The sequence below is a fragment of the Panicum virgatum genome, chromosome 3K (assembly GCF_016808335.1).
Source record: "Panicum virgatum strain AP13 chromosome 3K, P.virgatum_v5, whole genome shotgun sequence".
Taxonomy (NCBI): domain Eukaryota; kingdom Viridiplantae; phylum Streptophyta; class Magnoliopsida; order Poales; family Poaceae; genus Panicum; species Panicum virgatum.
The window spans coordinates 8,358,752-8,375,200 of NC_053138.1; the positions used below are offsets into that span (position 1 = coordinate 8,358,752).

At 45.5% G+C, this 16,449-nt stretch overlaps 1 protein-coding gene and 1 pseudogene across 2 annotated transcripts; one reads left to right on the top strand and one right to left on the bottom strand.

The window, feature by feature from the left end:
* The first annotated feature begins 1,382 nt into the window (after positions 1-1,382).
* LOC120697303 (E3 ubiquitin-protein ligase UPL4-like) lies at positions 1,383-8,619 on the top strand. 2 transcript variants are annotated; one of them, XM_039980470.1, is made up of 16 exons: positions 1,383-2,120; positions 2,864-2,974; positions 3,081-3,197; positions 3,331-3,489; positions 3,598-3,732; positions 4,056-4,208; positions 4,290-4,411; positions 4,506-5,469; positions 5,715-5,772; positions 5,902-7,034; positions 7,128-7,460; positions 7,543-7,623; positions 7,698-7,766; positions 7,859-7,987; positions 8,082-8,165; positions 8,261-8,619. In XM_039980470.1, exons 1-16 carry the CDS (start codon positions 1,755-1,757, stop codon positions 8,324-8,326), a joined length of 4,080 nt encoding a protein of 1,359 aa, XP_039836404.1. In that variant the 5' UTR covers positions 1,383-1,754; the 3' UTR covers positions 8,327-8,619. The 2 variants fall into 2 exon arrangements, with proteins under 2 accessions (XP_039836404.1, XP_039836405.1); XM_039980471.1 differs by having other exon boundaries at positions 5,715-5,757.
* Positions 8,620-8,844: 225 nt separating this feature from the next.
* On the bottom strand, positions 8,845-10,805 carry LOC120701190 (annotated as a pseudogene).
* Between the last annotated feature and the right edge of the window lie 5,644 nt (positions 10,806-16,449).

Below are 16,449 nucleotides of genomic sequence, written 5' to 3' on the forward strand. Positions count from 1 at the left end.
TGAGTTGGGGTGGGTTCTATGTAAATATGGATTGGAGCGGTTTGAGGTGGGCTGAAATGGATTCTTTATGCAAAACAGTATGATTATATATAAATGTCGGTCTGTAAGAGTCGGATCTTAGAAATAAAATCTCACATTCACATTATAAAAATTTATCGAAATTGACTGAAATTTGTTAGAGATGGCTCAGTATGACTAGGAACTACTATGTGCAAAATAATATGACTAGAATTACACGTGGGTCCCACGTCAAGAGCCGGACCTTAGAAATAAAATCTCGTGTTCACATTATAAAATTTAATCGAAATTGACTGAAATTTGTTGGAGATAGCTCAGTATGACTAGGAGCTACTCTGCGCAAAACAGCATGGCTAGAATTACACGTGGGTCCCACGTCAAGAGCCGGACCCTAGAAATAAAACATCACGTTCACACTATAAAATTTTATCGAAATTGACTGAAATTTGTTGGAGGTGACTCAGTATGACTAGAAGCTACTCTGTGCAAAGCAACATGACTAGAATTACACGTAGGTCCCACGTCAAGAGTCGGACCCTAGAAATAAAATCTCACATTATAAAATTTTATCGAAATTGACTGAAATTTGTTGGAGATGACTCAGTATGACTAGGAGCTACTATGTGCAAAGCAGTGTGACTAGAATTATACGTGGGTCCCACGTCAAGAACCGGACCCTAAAAATAAAACCTCGCGTTCACACTATAAAATTTTATCGAAATTGACTGAAATTTGTTGGAGATGACTCGGTATAACTAGCAGCTACTCTGTGCAAAACAGTGTGGCAAAATCTACACTATAAACTTTTTTTTTTGGAGAAATAAGTTTTTATTGGGTTGTAATCATAGTTTAACTAATAGTTTATTACATCATGAGCTGAAATGTTTGGATTGGATTTGTTTGTAGTAGTGGTGGTTTGGAATGGTGTAGGTAATATTAGTTTCTCTTATGAGAATGAATTGGTGTAGATATGATTTGGTTTTGTGCCTATTTGCAGGCTTACGCCGTGTTTAGTTTTAAAAATCAAAATTTCAATTTTTTTCCAGTACCTGCATGGAGATTTAAATCTAGACGAAATAAAAAACACATTGCACAGTTTGTCTGTAAATCGCGAGACGAATCTAATGAACCTAATTAGACGCTAAATTGCTACAGTATACAATTCCTAATGATAAATTAATTAGGCTCGTTAAATTCGTTTCGCGATTTATAGACGAGTTCTGTAATTTATTTTGTGATTAGTTTATATTTAATATTTTAAATAAAAAAAAGTAATTTCAAAAACTTTACAAAACTAAACACGAACACGCCTCTCCGTCCGACTCGGACGCGGCGGGCGAGCCAGTAGTACCGCGCGGAGTTGGAGCCGGAGGCCGTGACCCGGCGACGTCACGGGCGCCGGGGCGTGGGCGTGTCGCGGTCGGGCTCGTCGGCCCCTGTGGCGCGGCAGGCGGATCCGACCGCGACACCGGCTCGCGTCGGAGTCCGGGTCCGCTGCCCTTCTCCCCTCCCGCCGCCGAGATATAAGCTCTCGCGCGTGCCACCCGGATACCCTACCCACACCAACCAAACCAACCAACCGCCGCCACGAGCCGCGCGCGAGCCGACGGGGGCGCAACCGATCGCAACGACATCGCCGGCCGACCAGGCGCTCGTGCCCTAGTCTAGTAGCTCTCCAGCAGCCGGCGGCGCGGCGGTACAGGAAGCTAGTGCAGCTTATTGCCAGGCGCCCCCTCATGGAGGTGGCCGAGGAGGCGGGGGTGGCGGTGTTGGCCTACGCGCTGGCCGCGATCGCCGACGAGGGCGCGGGGGCCGGGGAGACGGCGGCCGCGCTCGCCGCGCTCTGCGACGTGCTCGCGCTCTCGGGGCCGGACCTCATCTTCGCCCTCCCCTCCGCGCCGCTCGCCAAGCGCCTCCCGAGGCTCGTCGCCGCCTCCGCCTCCGGGGACGGCGACGGCGACGTGCCGCTGCTGGCCGCGCGCGCCATGGCCGAGGCGTGCGAGGGCGCGCCGCAGTGGGCCGAGCGTTTTGCGCAGCACGGCGCCGTCGAGGCGCTCCGCGACAGGCTGCTCACCGTCGACTGCATCGAGCTCGCCGAGGAGGTTGGTGCACTACTCCCCTCGTACCCAAAGCCCCCATCATCAACACGCTCCCTAAGCCTAAGCCTAAATCCCTCTGCTTAAACCCTGTCTGCTTGTCTTGACCATTGGCTGGTGGACTCTCTTAATTTAGTTTCCTCGTCTAAATTAGTCATACCAATCTGTTAATGCTAATATCCTCGGCTGTAATCAATCTGTTGCTGGGGTTGCTGGGCGAATTGTGATGAGTTTGATTTGGTAAGTTTCGAACTGTGTGTGTGTGGTCCTGCTACGGCCTTTCTCCCACTTCTGAGCCTTTCCATGTTTATTCCAAGTGGAGACTGCAATTAATATTTACAGGATGACTGGATGAGTGTCAAGGCCGTAGTGTAGTGGTTGCACAGTGGTCAAATTTGGAATTAAAATTGACTGGAAGGTTGTTCGTAGTTTATACACACTGTTCACTAACCGCGTGGTAAAATTGCTATACATAGCAGATTCACCGTGCGCATAAACTGGATGCAGTTACTAGGTGTTACTGGCTCTATGAAAAGCAAGGTAGTTTTTGTACTGCGATGCGTTTGTTTACTACGCTCCCTGTTTTATTTTGTTTTAAAAAAAAACTACGCTCCATTGATTTGGTATTCAATTGCTTGTGATCATGTGAGGTTTTACTAGGTGGTGAAGCTATTTGTTTTCCCTCCCCTTTTATTGCTGCTCATATGTTGCAAGCTGGTGCTAAAAACAGGCATCCCTTGTTTTGGCAGTGCTTGCGAGTTCTGGACGCCATATCTACAGAATGCCCCGACGAGTGCCTCAAACGTGGGGTAGCAGCAGCTGTGCTACAGTTCTTCGACTTCTTTTCAACGAACAAGCAGGTAAGGCACAAGAGCGTATGTTTTGCGGCTTGCTCTGGTTCTGCATTGTCCGTTGTCTGTCTGTGTATGTCCCATGCTCACCAACTGTTTGCTGAAATGGCTACAGAAAGTGGCACTCCAGATCGTCTCGAATATCTTCAATGATTACGATGAAGAGGATGCGCCAACGGTCATGGAGGCCGTGCCTGCTCTGTGCAACCTCCTGCAGTCTTCTGATAAGACGGTATGAGTGTTGAGGACGATATATATATATATGATGCAAAGGATTGAGTTCTGTTTATTTGTTCATTCTTGTTTCTTCTTCCATGGCAAGTTGGCAACTATATTGATGGGCTGTTGATCATTGTGGATGCTAGATTCTTGAATCCGCTATTTCTTGCATGGCATTGGTCGCTGCTGGCGTTTCCAAAAATGCTGAACACATGGGTAAGCTCTGCGAAACAAATGTGGTTGAGGCAACGATGAGCTTGATGGGTAACGAGGGGTGGAAGAGCCTCAGTGATGACACGTTAACTGTATGTTGCAGCATCCTTCCTACCTTGTTCGCTTGGTCATTACCATCTTTGCAATTGTTTAGCTTTTAGCACCTGAGGACTCATGTCTGAATTGAACATGTTTGACAGGGCATTCTTGGGCTGCTTAAAAATCTTGTCTCTATCTCTGAAAAGGCCGTGGAGTCTCTTTTTAAGTTGGATTTTTGTGAATTTTTCAAGCAGATGATAACTTACTACAGTTCCTCAAACCGTGATAATGATAAGGTACCACACTTCTTCTCTTTGCATTACTTAGCATGTGGAATTTTGTGGTCATGCACATTTGTGCCTTTAACTTATGGACTAACTTGACAAGTTCCACGCATGAATGTTAACATCATGTGTCACATATTTCTTTTTTATTAAAAAAATCAGATTATAATTTCATATACTTTTAGAGAGTGCAAAAAGGAAACCATGTACGTTAAGTTTATCGATACACAGTATTTATGTAATATCAGTATATCACAAGACAGTAGTAATGTGGATGCCGAGTACTTGCAAGCATCTTGGTGAATCTCCTCACATTATTCAATCTCCACCTGCAGGTGCAGATGCTTGTGGAGCTCATTTACCAGCTTATGCAGCCTCTTGGAGCATCTGAGCAACATGCTAAACTAGTCACTGGAAAGAAGAATGTCATCATGGGACAAAGTACATACATGAACCAGCTTTCCAGCATTGTTGCCCTTATGGTACAGGTATGTGTTATCTTTTCAGTTCCTCTACTGGAGGAGGTGTCTACAGAACTTCCCCTTGACTTGCGTGTTTGTCCAATGTAGATTGCAAAATGTGCTGCATTATCATCAATTTGCTACAACTGTGTCGCTGCCATCAGCAACATTGTTGAATTAAGCACACCTAGTCTCCTGATGGAGTTACAGAATACTGTAAATCTCTCGAGGTGAAAATTCCTCACAAAATTATTTTCTTTAGTAAGATTTGACCTTTGAAATATGCTTCCTATTTAACATTTTTATCGCTTGTCTTTGTATCAGCTTCCTTACTTTTTTGTTGGCCCGGAGAAATCGCCACATCATATTCCAAGCACTCAAGATTTCAAGGACCCTCCTGGAGAAACGCCAGCAGTTTTTCCTCGAGACCTTTACTAAGGAGGGTGTTAAGCATTCAATTGATTCCATAGTATCACAAGAAAAAAACTCGAGTCACCAGTCGAAAAGAAAGAACAACATGAATGAAAGTTGCCTTTGCTTTGACCTGGAGTCTTCCTTGACTGGCGAGGCATGTAGGGTTGAGAACAATGCTGTCATGAAACTAGCAGAAGATATAAAGAGAAGCTTCTTCTCAGTGAAAGGAAGTCAAAGATCTCCACATAGGTTTGGATTTGCTCTTAAAAGTTTCAGGGACTTTTTTGTTAGGTTGAATGTTCATGCCGCAACACCCCCCACTGAAAATCAAGATAGCTGCAAACAATTGTCTGATCTTTCAAGGAGACTATTGTCAGATGAACTGCCAGTTACTTCTACCTTTGAGTTTGCACAGAGTGGATCAATAAAATGTTTGTCAATTTATCTCTCAAACGGGGCATACTGCAATACAGATCTCAGTGGTGGACAGGATCTACTAGGGCATCTTAGTGAGGTGCAGAGTCGGCTGCAGAAATTTGCTTCTTTGGCTCTCACTGTTCCCAATGACAGCTCAGCTAATCCTCTTGGGGTTTTGGTGGAGAAGCTACTAGACACCTTGCACATGTGCTATGACAGTTTTCCCGTAATGCTATCTGATGAACAGAGTACACGTGAGAGCATGATGATTCCACTGCGATATCCTGAGACCCAGGAACTAGCGTCATTGGAATTAAAATTCCGGAGGTCACAGAGGGAGAAGGAATTGCGCAACTACAATGATGTTCTCAGTGTCGATCTTTTCTCAACACCTGATGCCATTGAACCAGTTCTATTTCCTAAAATTTGCAGAACTGATCAGGAACCTGCACCCAAGGTATCACAGTGCTGCTCAAACTATAATTTCCTCAATATTAATGCAAAAAAACATTTGGGTTGATTCTTTTGAACTACTATTCTTTTTTAGAGTGCCTCTTGAATAATTCTTATCATACCAATGCATTTACATGCAGATGATTGTATCGTTTATGGACAGATCTTGCATATTTTCACTTTTATTTTCAATATCATATGATTTCCTATACAATGTTTAATAATTCCCTCTTGTTGCTATGATTACAGAATTCAAATCAGGAGAACGAAGCAAATGGGAGCACAAAATTAGGTGCGTCCAAAAATGGTACAAATCTCTCTCTTTCATGTCAATTTCCTTAACGTATGCGGATGTAAAGCGCAATAACTTTGGTTACTTGTTGTTGATTATGATATGGTAACAATATAGATAAAATAACACCTGTTTCTTATCCAGATGATGGTAACAGATCCTCAAAACTGAGATTCTTGTACAATGGCGTGATACTACAACCATCTGCTACATTTTTTGAGTCAATCCTCCGTTTGATGAACAAGGGACAATCTGATATCTCGATTGAACCATCTTTCTGGGATGAAGAACACAATATAACCTATAGGAAGAGAAACAGAAGCAAGGAGATCCCTTCGGAGAGTTCCTACGATATTAAGGTTTCGCACGTGCAAGAAAACCTTCAGCAAGCATGGTTAAAGGACCCTTTTTTCACAGCCATACTTCTTGGCAAACTTCCTGGTGATTTGGATGTGTCCGATCCATCGTACAATCTCTTGTTCATGCTGAAAGTTCTTGAAGGGCTGAACCGTTTTTCGTATCCACTGTTGATGGACGAACAGATAAGGAAATTTGCTGAAGGAACTATACAAGATATTGATCTGAAGGTGGCAATTTATCCAGTCCCACAGCATCAGTTCATGAGCAGCATTTTGACGAATAAGCTAGAGCTGCAAATGCAGGATAGTTTGTTTGAGGGTGGCCTCATACCCTCGTGGTGTGTCTATCTGATCGATTCCTGCCCCTTCCTATTATCCTTCAACACACGGTGGAAGTACTTTTGCCTGACTGCACATCGCTCATTCATGACTTACCAGGTGAACAATTCTCCAGACCAGGTCAAAAATATCTTGGACCAAGTTAGCGGTCACTCAGACCAGGTCAAGAGTCCTCCACAGACTAAAAAGTATCGAGTAAGCCGAAGTGCTAGCCTTGAAGGCGCTGTATCAATGATGACCAACCATGATCCAAGCTGCAGAATCGTTGAGGTGGAATTTGAAGGAGAGGTTGGGACTGGGCGAGGTCCAACGTTCGAATTCTATACTACAGTTAGCCATGAACTCCAAAGAGCCGGGCTTGGAATGTGGAGAGGAGACAACTGTGAAGATAGATTCATTCATGCCTCTTTTGGGCTATTTCCGAAGCCGTGGTCGCCGTCAGGCACACAAGGGATTGAATTTTCTAATGTGCTACAGAAATTCAAGCTTCTGGGGCATCTTGTTGTGAGAGCAGTCCTGGATGGAAGGATCCTGGACATTCCACTTTCTAAAGCATTTTACAAGATCATGCTTGACAAGGTAATTCTTTGAGCAATCACCCGTGACTCTTCCCTCTTCCACAACCCTCATTTTCCATCTCCATTGTTCTGATCATGGTGTTATTGTTTTTAGGAGCTCGATATATATGACATCGCGTCATTTGATCCAGAGCTGGGCAAGACATTAATAGAGTTTCAAGCACTTGTCAACAAGAAGAAATTTCTAGAAAAATCTTCAAGAACATCTAACCATACCGCTGTTTTGTCCTATAAAAACGTGAAATTGGAGGATTTGTGCCTTGACTTCACTCTTCCAGGAAGTCCTGAATACGAACTTATTCCTGGAGGCTCGGAAAAGATGGTGACACTTGACAGTTTAGAGGAATATGTATATTTGGTTGTTGATGCAACACTGAAGTGCGGGATTGCTAAGCAGATAGAGGCTTTCAAATCTGGAATTAACGAGGTCTGTTTCTCGTGGAATGGAGATAGATAAACTCCTCCCTCCTCCGTAGACAACAGTACTGATTTACATCTACCACTTGCAGATTTTTGCCCTCAAGACCCTCAAAATGTTTACTGAGGAGGAAATGGAATGCATACTATGTGGTGAACAGGATGCTTGGGCTGTACGTGCCTTTCTGCACTCAATTGTGTTGTGCACAAAATCTCGAATTGTTCTAATTTTGATTTCTTCGTGCAGTTAAAGAACCTTGAGGATCACATGGACTTTGAGCATGGCTATGACATGAGCAGTCCATTGATTATTACTGTAAGTAATACAGATATGCCAATGCCTGTCAAATTTTACATTTATTGAACTCTAAACAACTAGTTAAGGACTCAATTATAAACAACTTGCAGTTCCTGGAGATATTGCGGGAGTTTGGAAGAGAGGAGCAGCGGGCTTTCATTCAATTCACTACTGGAGCGCCTCAACTCCCACTTGGTGGCCTAGCTTTGCTTGATCCCAAGCTCACTGTAGTGTGCAAGGTTTGTATTTCTTTGTAGCATACCAAACTATACCACTAGGGCACAAACCTTATGTTTCAATGAATACTCATCTGACATGCATCTTGGTCCACAGAAATGTGATGGCAATGTAGATGACGAATTGCCAAGTGTCAATACCTGCCGGCACTTTATCAAGCTCCCTCCTTACTCGTCGAAGGTACTGTAAAAGGACATAATCATTTTGAGATCTCGTTTTTGTCAACCTGAAAAACTGAGAACTATTTCCTGGTGGTATTTGTTTCTTGACGGCAGGAGATAATGAGAGAGAAGCTCAAATATGCAATTACAGAGGGTTTAGGCTCCTTTCACTTGTCATGACTCAAGATAATAAAAGGCATAAAGGTACAAGGTGATGGAAGAGCAATGTACGTTATAGAGGGGTAGATAGCCATTGATTATTGGCGATTTAGACAGAATCGTGTAAACTGACTTGATGTAAATAGCCACTACTAGAAAATTTTGATTTGAGATTTTTCTGATTGGGGATTAGTCGCTAGAGATGTAACTCAAATGTTCTCCCCAAATATGTTATTTAGTTGTATGTATATAACTACTGCACCCAACGCTCTTGGGTTTGCATTGCTGCTAATGATTGATTGATTGACAAAGAATACGCAAACAGTTTCTTCTGAATCTAACTATATTGTTTAATGACACTGGCTGGCGTATAAAACCTGCATGGTAAGTATGTATTCTGCCAGATTTCAGATGTCGAAATGAAGATAGCACGCCATCAGATAGTTCAAACAAACAAACAGACGATCTGGCTTATAATCAGAATTCTCATCAAACAGGTCAAAAAAAACAGGCAATAGAACACCACTAAGAGGCCACAACATTGAGTCCAGATATATAACCTTAGAAGCATAAAACATCAGCACTTGGATGTTTTTACATCATCTGTAGCATATAATTTAAATGTCACGGTGTAGACAACAGCCAGAAAAGGATGATACTGGTAAATATTTAAGCGACCACTTCACTGCTTGGTCTGTGAAAACAGAAACGATTCAACTTGATTGACTACTTCCTACGATCCCGAGAATTTCCTCAAACAAACTACCATCACCTAGCAACTCCAAAAAACCTTGAAGTACGGATGAATGAGCAACCCAATTCACTGCCTCCTCGTATCCATGACCTGAAAATATGATTGCAATTATTACTGTCAAAGTGCAGTAATACATGAAGTGCTAAGCAAACTACATTCTCATATATCAACAGAAGAAATTACCTGAGTAAATAGCTACTGAAGAGCTTCAACAGGCGGGGGATCCAACAACATGCTCTGTAGAGGATCAAATGGTGCAGCTGGAAGCGAATAGGTGAGGCGAAAGCTGATGAGGGACGCGCTGATGGATCTGATCTCGGCAGTGGCTGAGAACGCCTCATCAGCATGCTCGCCATTCTTGAAGATCACCAGAGCAGTCGAGTTCTCTGCCCTGACTTCCTCGACAGGCCCAAACTGGCTGAAGATCATGATCAGTTGACATCACGGGTCTCATTTCCTTTGGCGCTGCTCCTCCTTGACATCCTCCGTTTGCAAGAACCATCACCATCGCCTCCTCCTGTTGGCGATCTTCTCCTCTTGGCTCTCCAAGAGGCAGCACCATCGATGCCGTGGACCACCGAGTACTCGGGAAGGCCCCTCGTCGAGCCCCTCCAACGGTCCAACGCCTTGAGCTGCGCCGTGGCGATGGTGAGGTCGACATTGTCGGCCCCGGCCAGCGGCGCGGTGGCCAGCGCGGAGATGTACCCGACGAACGCCTCGCCGCGGAGCGCGCCCCGCGCGAAGGCCGCGTCCACCGCCGCCCCGTACGCGCCCTCACGGACGCCAGCGTTGTCGATCACCTGCCTGTTGGCGGTGGCCTCGCCCTTGCCGCCGCCGGCGCCGCAGCAGCAGCACGAGAGGCCGACCTCCACGCGGCGCGCGACCTCGTCCAGCGCGGTGTCCACGGCGGCGGCGAACGGGGCTAACCATCTCTGGGCGGGGAGGCGCGCGAACCCGGCGCGGAACGGGCGGAGCGTGGCCTCCTCGTTCCACGCGAAGGTCTTGTCCCAGAAGTAGGCGACGAGCGCGGCGCGGCGCGGCCTGCGGTGCGCCAGCGCGAGCGACGACGCGTCAGCGGCGTCGAACACCTGGCCGGGCCACCACGGGTGGCGCCGGACCTTGCCCCACACCAGGCGGCCGGGCGCCGCGACGCCGGCCCCGCCGCGCGCCCCGTCCTCGTCGTCCTCGAACGCGCACCCGTACCGCGGGCGGTCGGCCGCCGCCTCCTTGGCCGGCGCCGGCTTCTTCGCCGGCCGCGCGAGGCGGCGCGGGCTCCGTAGGAACTCCGCCACGAGCGGGTGCATGACGCGGAGCCTCCCCGGGCGCCGCACCGTGCTCCCCTCCCCGAAAGCAGCGTTCTTGGGGGAAACCTCGACGCGCAGCGCCGCGTCGCCCTCCGCCACGACCGGCGACGGCGCCATGGCGTGCGATCCGCCTGGAGACAACGAATCGAACGACCGATCAGCTCGCGTGGCGCGAGTTCCTCTCCGGCCGCCTCTTCTCGGGAGTCGGGACTCGAGACAAGGTGGGTGGGAAACGTACGGACGGTTGAGTGAAACAGAAGGAACGGTGCTTACCGAGCGGCGGGGCCGGTGCTGCGCGAGCGGGCGTCCGGGGTGAGAGGACGCCGGGACGGCGGACGGCGGAAGCCAGCGAGGGAGTGGGGGAGGATGAGGAGGGGTTTGGTGTTGGGGGTTTGGGAGGCGGAGGCGGATGGAAATGCAAGCAGTAGCAGGGGAGAAGAGAGGTTGTGGTGGTGGGTGGAGTGTGTGATTGTGGGTAGGCTTGGGGGGTTTGGCGAAAAAGGATTCTTGCATGAGCACAGTCTGTCGCTCCGTAATCTGCTGTGCAGATGGTAAGTTTTCCTTTTCTGCCATTCGAGTACTAGTAGTTTTCCTTTTGGAAAATAGGCTTTTTTTTATGTAGTGTCGACTCTGTATTTTGGTTGTGATAGGAGTGCAAGATATTTCGAAACTGCAAGAACTATGCAATTGGTGTGATTGTGGGTATTGGGATGAAATGTTTGTTGCACCTTTTTATCAACTATCAACATACAAATTGGTTGATGCACAGCATGAATTCAAGGTGCTTCGTGCCCACGTATGCATATTTCGAATTCAAAGAACATGCTGCTTTTGCTTGGACTTGGCTGCATCTTCGTCTCTCTGGCTCGGTTCTCCTGCTCAATGCCTAGGGCTGTGTTTAGATCCCTAGAAAACAGGTAGAAAAAATCACATCGGACACTATAGCACACTGTAGCACATTTTATTTGTTTGTGGTAAATATTGTCCTACCATGACCTAACTAGGCTTAAAAGATTCGTCTCGCAACGTACATCAAAACTATGCAATTAGTTTTTTTAATTACCTATATTTAGTACTTCATGCATGGGTCATTTGCTATATTTAATGTTTCGATGTGATTTCGATGTAATGGAAAGTTTGAAGTTTTTGTGGGAACTAAACACAGCCTAACAGAGATTCGTCCAAAGAACCAAGAAAACTGGCAGGCTCTCTCTCTCGTTCTTTTGCTCCAGAGATACCAGCAGTTGCTTTTGTTCTGCAGATTCCAGATTTCAGAAGTATCTGCTTTATCCAACCGATTTGCTCTGCTGTGCCCGTCTCCGTTTCTGCTCTCTATTGTCGTTCAAGAATGCCAAGGAATGGGACAAAAAAAAACATTACTTGCCTTGCTGATGGCACATTAGCATAAAAATGTGGTTTATTTTCCCTTTCTTGGTTGCTTTATGTACGTACAATACAAACACCCTTCAGCTAAAAAGAAATTAGGGGCGGCACTGTAGGAACGTTTTAGTAATTAGTAGTGCACGTGATACTGAGGCCAGTCTCAGTGTTAGGGTCATAAGAGTGTTATGACATTAAATTTGCTAACATGTACCAATAATATGAGAAGAGAGAAGAAAGAAGTGTCATGAAATGTGAGAGGAGTGTTATGGTGATGACTCTCCACTGGCACAGTTTTTAAAATTTCAATTTAGATAACTGTGTCGATGATACTCCCACTGAGACTGATCTGCAGCATTTGCATGTAAATGGCTGGTGGCGATATTTGCTTGCGGATTCTATCAGCACTTCTATATGTGCACCGATGGAATGGAAACGCCGTTAATTAAGACATTAATTACGAATAGTGGAGTGCCGTGGATTCCATTTATCTATCTGTACTTCTATATGTGCACCGATGGAATGGAAACGTCGTTAACACAGTAATTACGAATAGTGGAGGGATTTTTAAGCAAAAATGAGAGAGAGAGAGAGGCCCTCGTAACCGAAACTGCCTGCCATCTCAGCCTGTCAGAGCTGGCGGTTAGCAAAGCACTCACACCGCCCTCGCCGTATCCATCTCCATTCCAAGTTTCCAACAGCATCTTCCCGTGTCCATCTCCTGATTGCAGTGCAGGCGAGCCCATGGCAACAACGCACGCTTGATACTTCAGTGAGAGGCGTCAGGTGACGCTTTCTGAAATCTGAACATTATCGGCTGCTGTGATGATTCACAGGCGAGGCGAAGGCGATCGGGAGGGTGAGGTGTTATTCCAGCGAGAGACGCTTCGCATTCACGGCCCTGGCTGCGTATCACTCGCGATCACGACACGCACACCAGAAGATCATTTACGTGCAAATTTAACCTCATGTCCGCTTCATCATTATTTTTCTTTTTCCTGACGGGCCGTTTAGTTCCCGAACCAAAATTTTTTAGTTTCACATCAACAGTTTGATCAGACGTCAGAAGGGTTTTTCGGACACTAATTAAAAAACTAATTTTAGAACTCACCTGGAAATCGCGAGACGAATCTTTTGAGGCCTTTGACCGCATCATTAGCACATATGAGTTACTGTAGCGCTTATGACTAATCATACACTAATTAGGCTCAAAAGATTCGCCTCGTCGTGTACATCCAAACTGTGCAATTAGTTTTGTTGTTTAATTATATTTAATGCTCCATACATGTGTCCAAAGGGGAAGGCACAAATTTTGAGGTGAAAATTTTTGGGAACTAAATGCCCTCTGACTACCGCTTCATCATTATTGTGCCTGCCACTTGGGGTGTGTTTAGATCTCAAAAACCCCCCACAAAATCCAAACTTTCCATCACATCAAAATCACATCGAAACATTAAATATAGCAAATGATTCATGCATGGAGTACTAATTGCATAGTTTTGATGTAAGTTGCGAGACGAATCTTTTGAGCCTAGTTAGATCATGGTAGGACAATATTTACCACAAACAAATGAAAATGCTACAGTGTCCGATGTGACTTTGGCCCTGTTTAGTTCCCTTTACATGTAAACGTAAATTTTTTTTGCAAAGGAATCTAGGTAATTTGAAGTACTAAATGAAGTCTATTTGCAAAACTTTTTGCACAGATGGGTTGTAAATCGCGAGACGAATCTAATGATGCTAATTAATCTATGATTAATCAATAATTACCGGATGATTACTGTAGTATCACTGTTGCAAATCATAGATTAAGTAGGCTCATTAGAATCGTCTCGCGATTTACAGCCCATCCATGAAATTTTTTTTTGTAAATAAACTTCATTTAGTACTTCAAATTAGCAAGATTCTTTCGCTGAATTTTACGTTTACAACTTTTTTGCGTTTAGGGACAACTAAATAGGGCCTTTTTCTCCCACTTTTCAAGAATCTAAACACACCCTTGGCCTGGTTTGGGGTCTGGCTGGCACTGGCACTGGCAGGTGGCAGTGGAGTTGCTGCCCCATGCTGTACTTGGAGATCACATCTCGCACTGGCACTCAAGGAAGAAAGCCACCAACAACTGCTGCCGTCGATACAAAATTTTTACCTCGTAAATGTCACAGCAGATATGGCAGCACATATTTAAAGTATTAAATGTGAATTAATTATAAAATAAATTATAGATTCTGTCTGTAAAACACTGCAAGGAAGAAAGCCACCAACAACTGTTGTGGTAGATACAAAAGTTTTACCTCGTAAATGTCACAGTAGATATGCCAGCACATATTTAAAGTATTAAATGTGAATTAATTACAAAATAAATTATAGATTCCGTCTGTAAACTATGAGACGAATCTAATAAGTCTAATTAATCTGTCATTAGTGCATGTGTTACTTTAGCAATTTAGTGTTTAATTATGGTCTAATTAGGCTCATTAGATTCGTCCCGTAATTTACAAACAAACTATGTAATTAGTTTTTTTATTTCATCTAGATTTAATACTCCATATATGTGCCGATAGTTTTGGAATTTTGAGTTTTGTCTCTAAATAACGCAGCGCTTGCTTTTGATTTTGCTGCGGCAGAGATAAGAGAGGCAGCTACTTTTTTTGCGCTGCAGACTCTTTATGCAACCTACGAAGAATTTTTTTTTGATAATATACGTGTCTATAATTCTAGGAAAGGAAAACATAGATGTAACGTACGAATACAGCCACATACGTAAAGGATACAGAGAGAGCTGTCCCAGCCGCACTACCCGAAAGATCCTAAAAAAATGAAAAAAAATACAACTTGGGCATCTCTCTTTTTTTTTTGAGAAACCGGGATTATATTCATATAAACTTCTGATAGTTTACACCCCATAACTTACAAAGACAATTCTGAAAGTAAGAGAAAATATAATATAGTCTTTGCAAGTTCCTCCCGGTTGTCACCGTCGCTGACGGTCGAAGCTGCCGCCCGTGAAGCCGACCACCTTCCCGATGAAGGACATCAGAGAATTTTAGTGGCACTGTGAGTAGCATATCGGAGACGCCAACATGCCTTTTGAACGCTGAACGAACAGGCCGAACAAGATGGCTAAAGGCCATCACATCGCCGGATAGAAAGGGATCTGGCGCTTCAATCGACCAAACCCCCGGCGCACCAGACGACGAAACATCCCGAACGGTGGGAAGGAAACCACCAGAAACGGTGGGAAAAGAGAACCAACCCGATTTCTCAAGCTGGTAGACATAACCCGTAAGGGGTATTCCAAACCTCCAGGTTCCAGCAGCCACCATGTCGTTGATTTCAAGTCTGGCAACTCGATAGACATTGTGGGCACAACCATCATCGACATAGACGCCACCAGGAAAATCATGGAGGGACCAAAAGATGATGCCAAACTTCCAAACGGCGAACGGAATATCGTCGGTCACTGTCGCCAGAGACCGGGCTGAAGCCGACGTCGCCGCCGCGGAGGAAGGCATGAAGTTGGACTCCGCATCTGGAACATAGCTACAGAGGAAACCTAACCCTAACCTAATCAAACCTAACAAACTACATCTATATGTATGAACAATTCTCTCACCAGAGGTCCACGACGTAGAGGTAGTCTCCGCCGCCGGCCAACTCTTACAGGAGCCACGCCGCGCCGGCCAACACCCACGATGGGTAGAAGCCGCATCGCTGTGCAGCTCCCGCAGGAGACGCGATCCGCCGCTGGGCTCACTCCGCGAGGGGCACGCCCCCCGGCCGAGCTCGCCCTGCGTGGCCGCACGCCGCCGGCGGAGCCGCTCTGCGCGTGCCTCGGTGGAGGAGACCACGAATCGCCTAGAAGTCGCCGGTCTTTACTGTAGCAAGAGGAACGACGGTTCGGGAAGCTGTCTACTTGGGCATCTCTCGTAGTCTCCAATCGTCTCATCTCTGTGCAAAAGTCGAAGCAAAAATTGCAAGGCTGGGCTACTTGGACCTTTTCAACTTGGGCCTGTTGCGGTTTGCGGAGACGGAACGGATGGGCTTTGTGGGCCTCAATTCTACCATGCTCTCTCTACCATGCTCTCTCAAGTCTCCTGGGAATTTCTGGAGGTGGGTCCGTTTTGTGTTGCGCCCGGCCACCCCCATCACAAATGCAGTTTCCAAGTTTTTTTTTTGCGAATATAGTTTCCAAGTTCTTCTGACATAACACGGGAACACTTCAAATAGCTCATGAACTGGCAAAGTCCCGCAAGACCTCCAGTTCCCTTACGTCTCAAGAAGAAAAAATAACAACATTTTTCCTTTTTTTTATATAAAAAAGAAGACCAAATAATTCCTTAATGTTTAAGAGACAGAGTTGATTGATGATACTTGATGATCCATGATTTCAGGAACCTTGCCTGTCATCCTCCACCTATGGATAGCTGCTAATCAACCAATCATCCAACGGGCCGGCTAAAAGTCAGCACTAATACAGTGTTCCCAGCGCAGATCAATGTGTGCTGCTGCCAGCTGCTAAGCTCAATCCCTTAGCTTTTGCTGCTAGATGCTACGCTTAGCCGCAAGCCCTCTGAATAAATCAACACCCACGATAACTTTTGAAAAGAAAAAAAAAGAATCAACACCCACGAGGAAATGGATTGTTGCTTTCATCTAAACAAAGAAAGAACCCGATCTTTTCTGTTTCGAAACAAGTACCAAAGAAG

Coding starts and splice junctions, on each gene's coding strand:
- LOC120697303 (XM_039980470.1), top strand. CDS start 1,755: ATGGAGGTGGCCGAGGAGGCGGGGGTGGCGGTGTTGGCCTACGCGCTG. Junction 3,490..3,597: donor TCAGTGATGACACGTTAACT/GTATGTTGCAGC, acceptor CATGTTTGACAG/GGCATTCTTGGGCTGCTTAA. Junction 3,733..4,055: donor CAAACCGTGATAATGATAAG/GTACCACACTTC, acceptor CTCCACCTGCAG/GTGCAGATGCTTGTGGAGCT.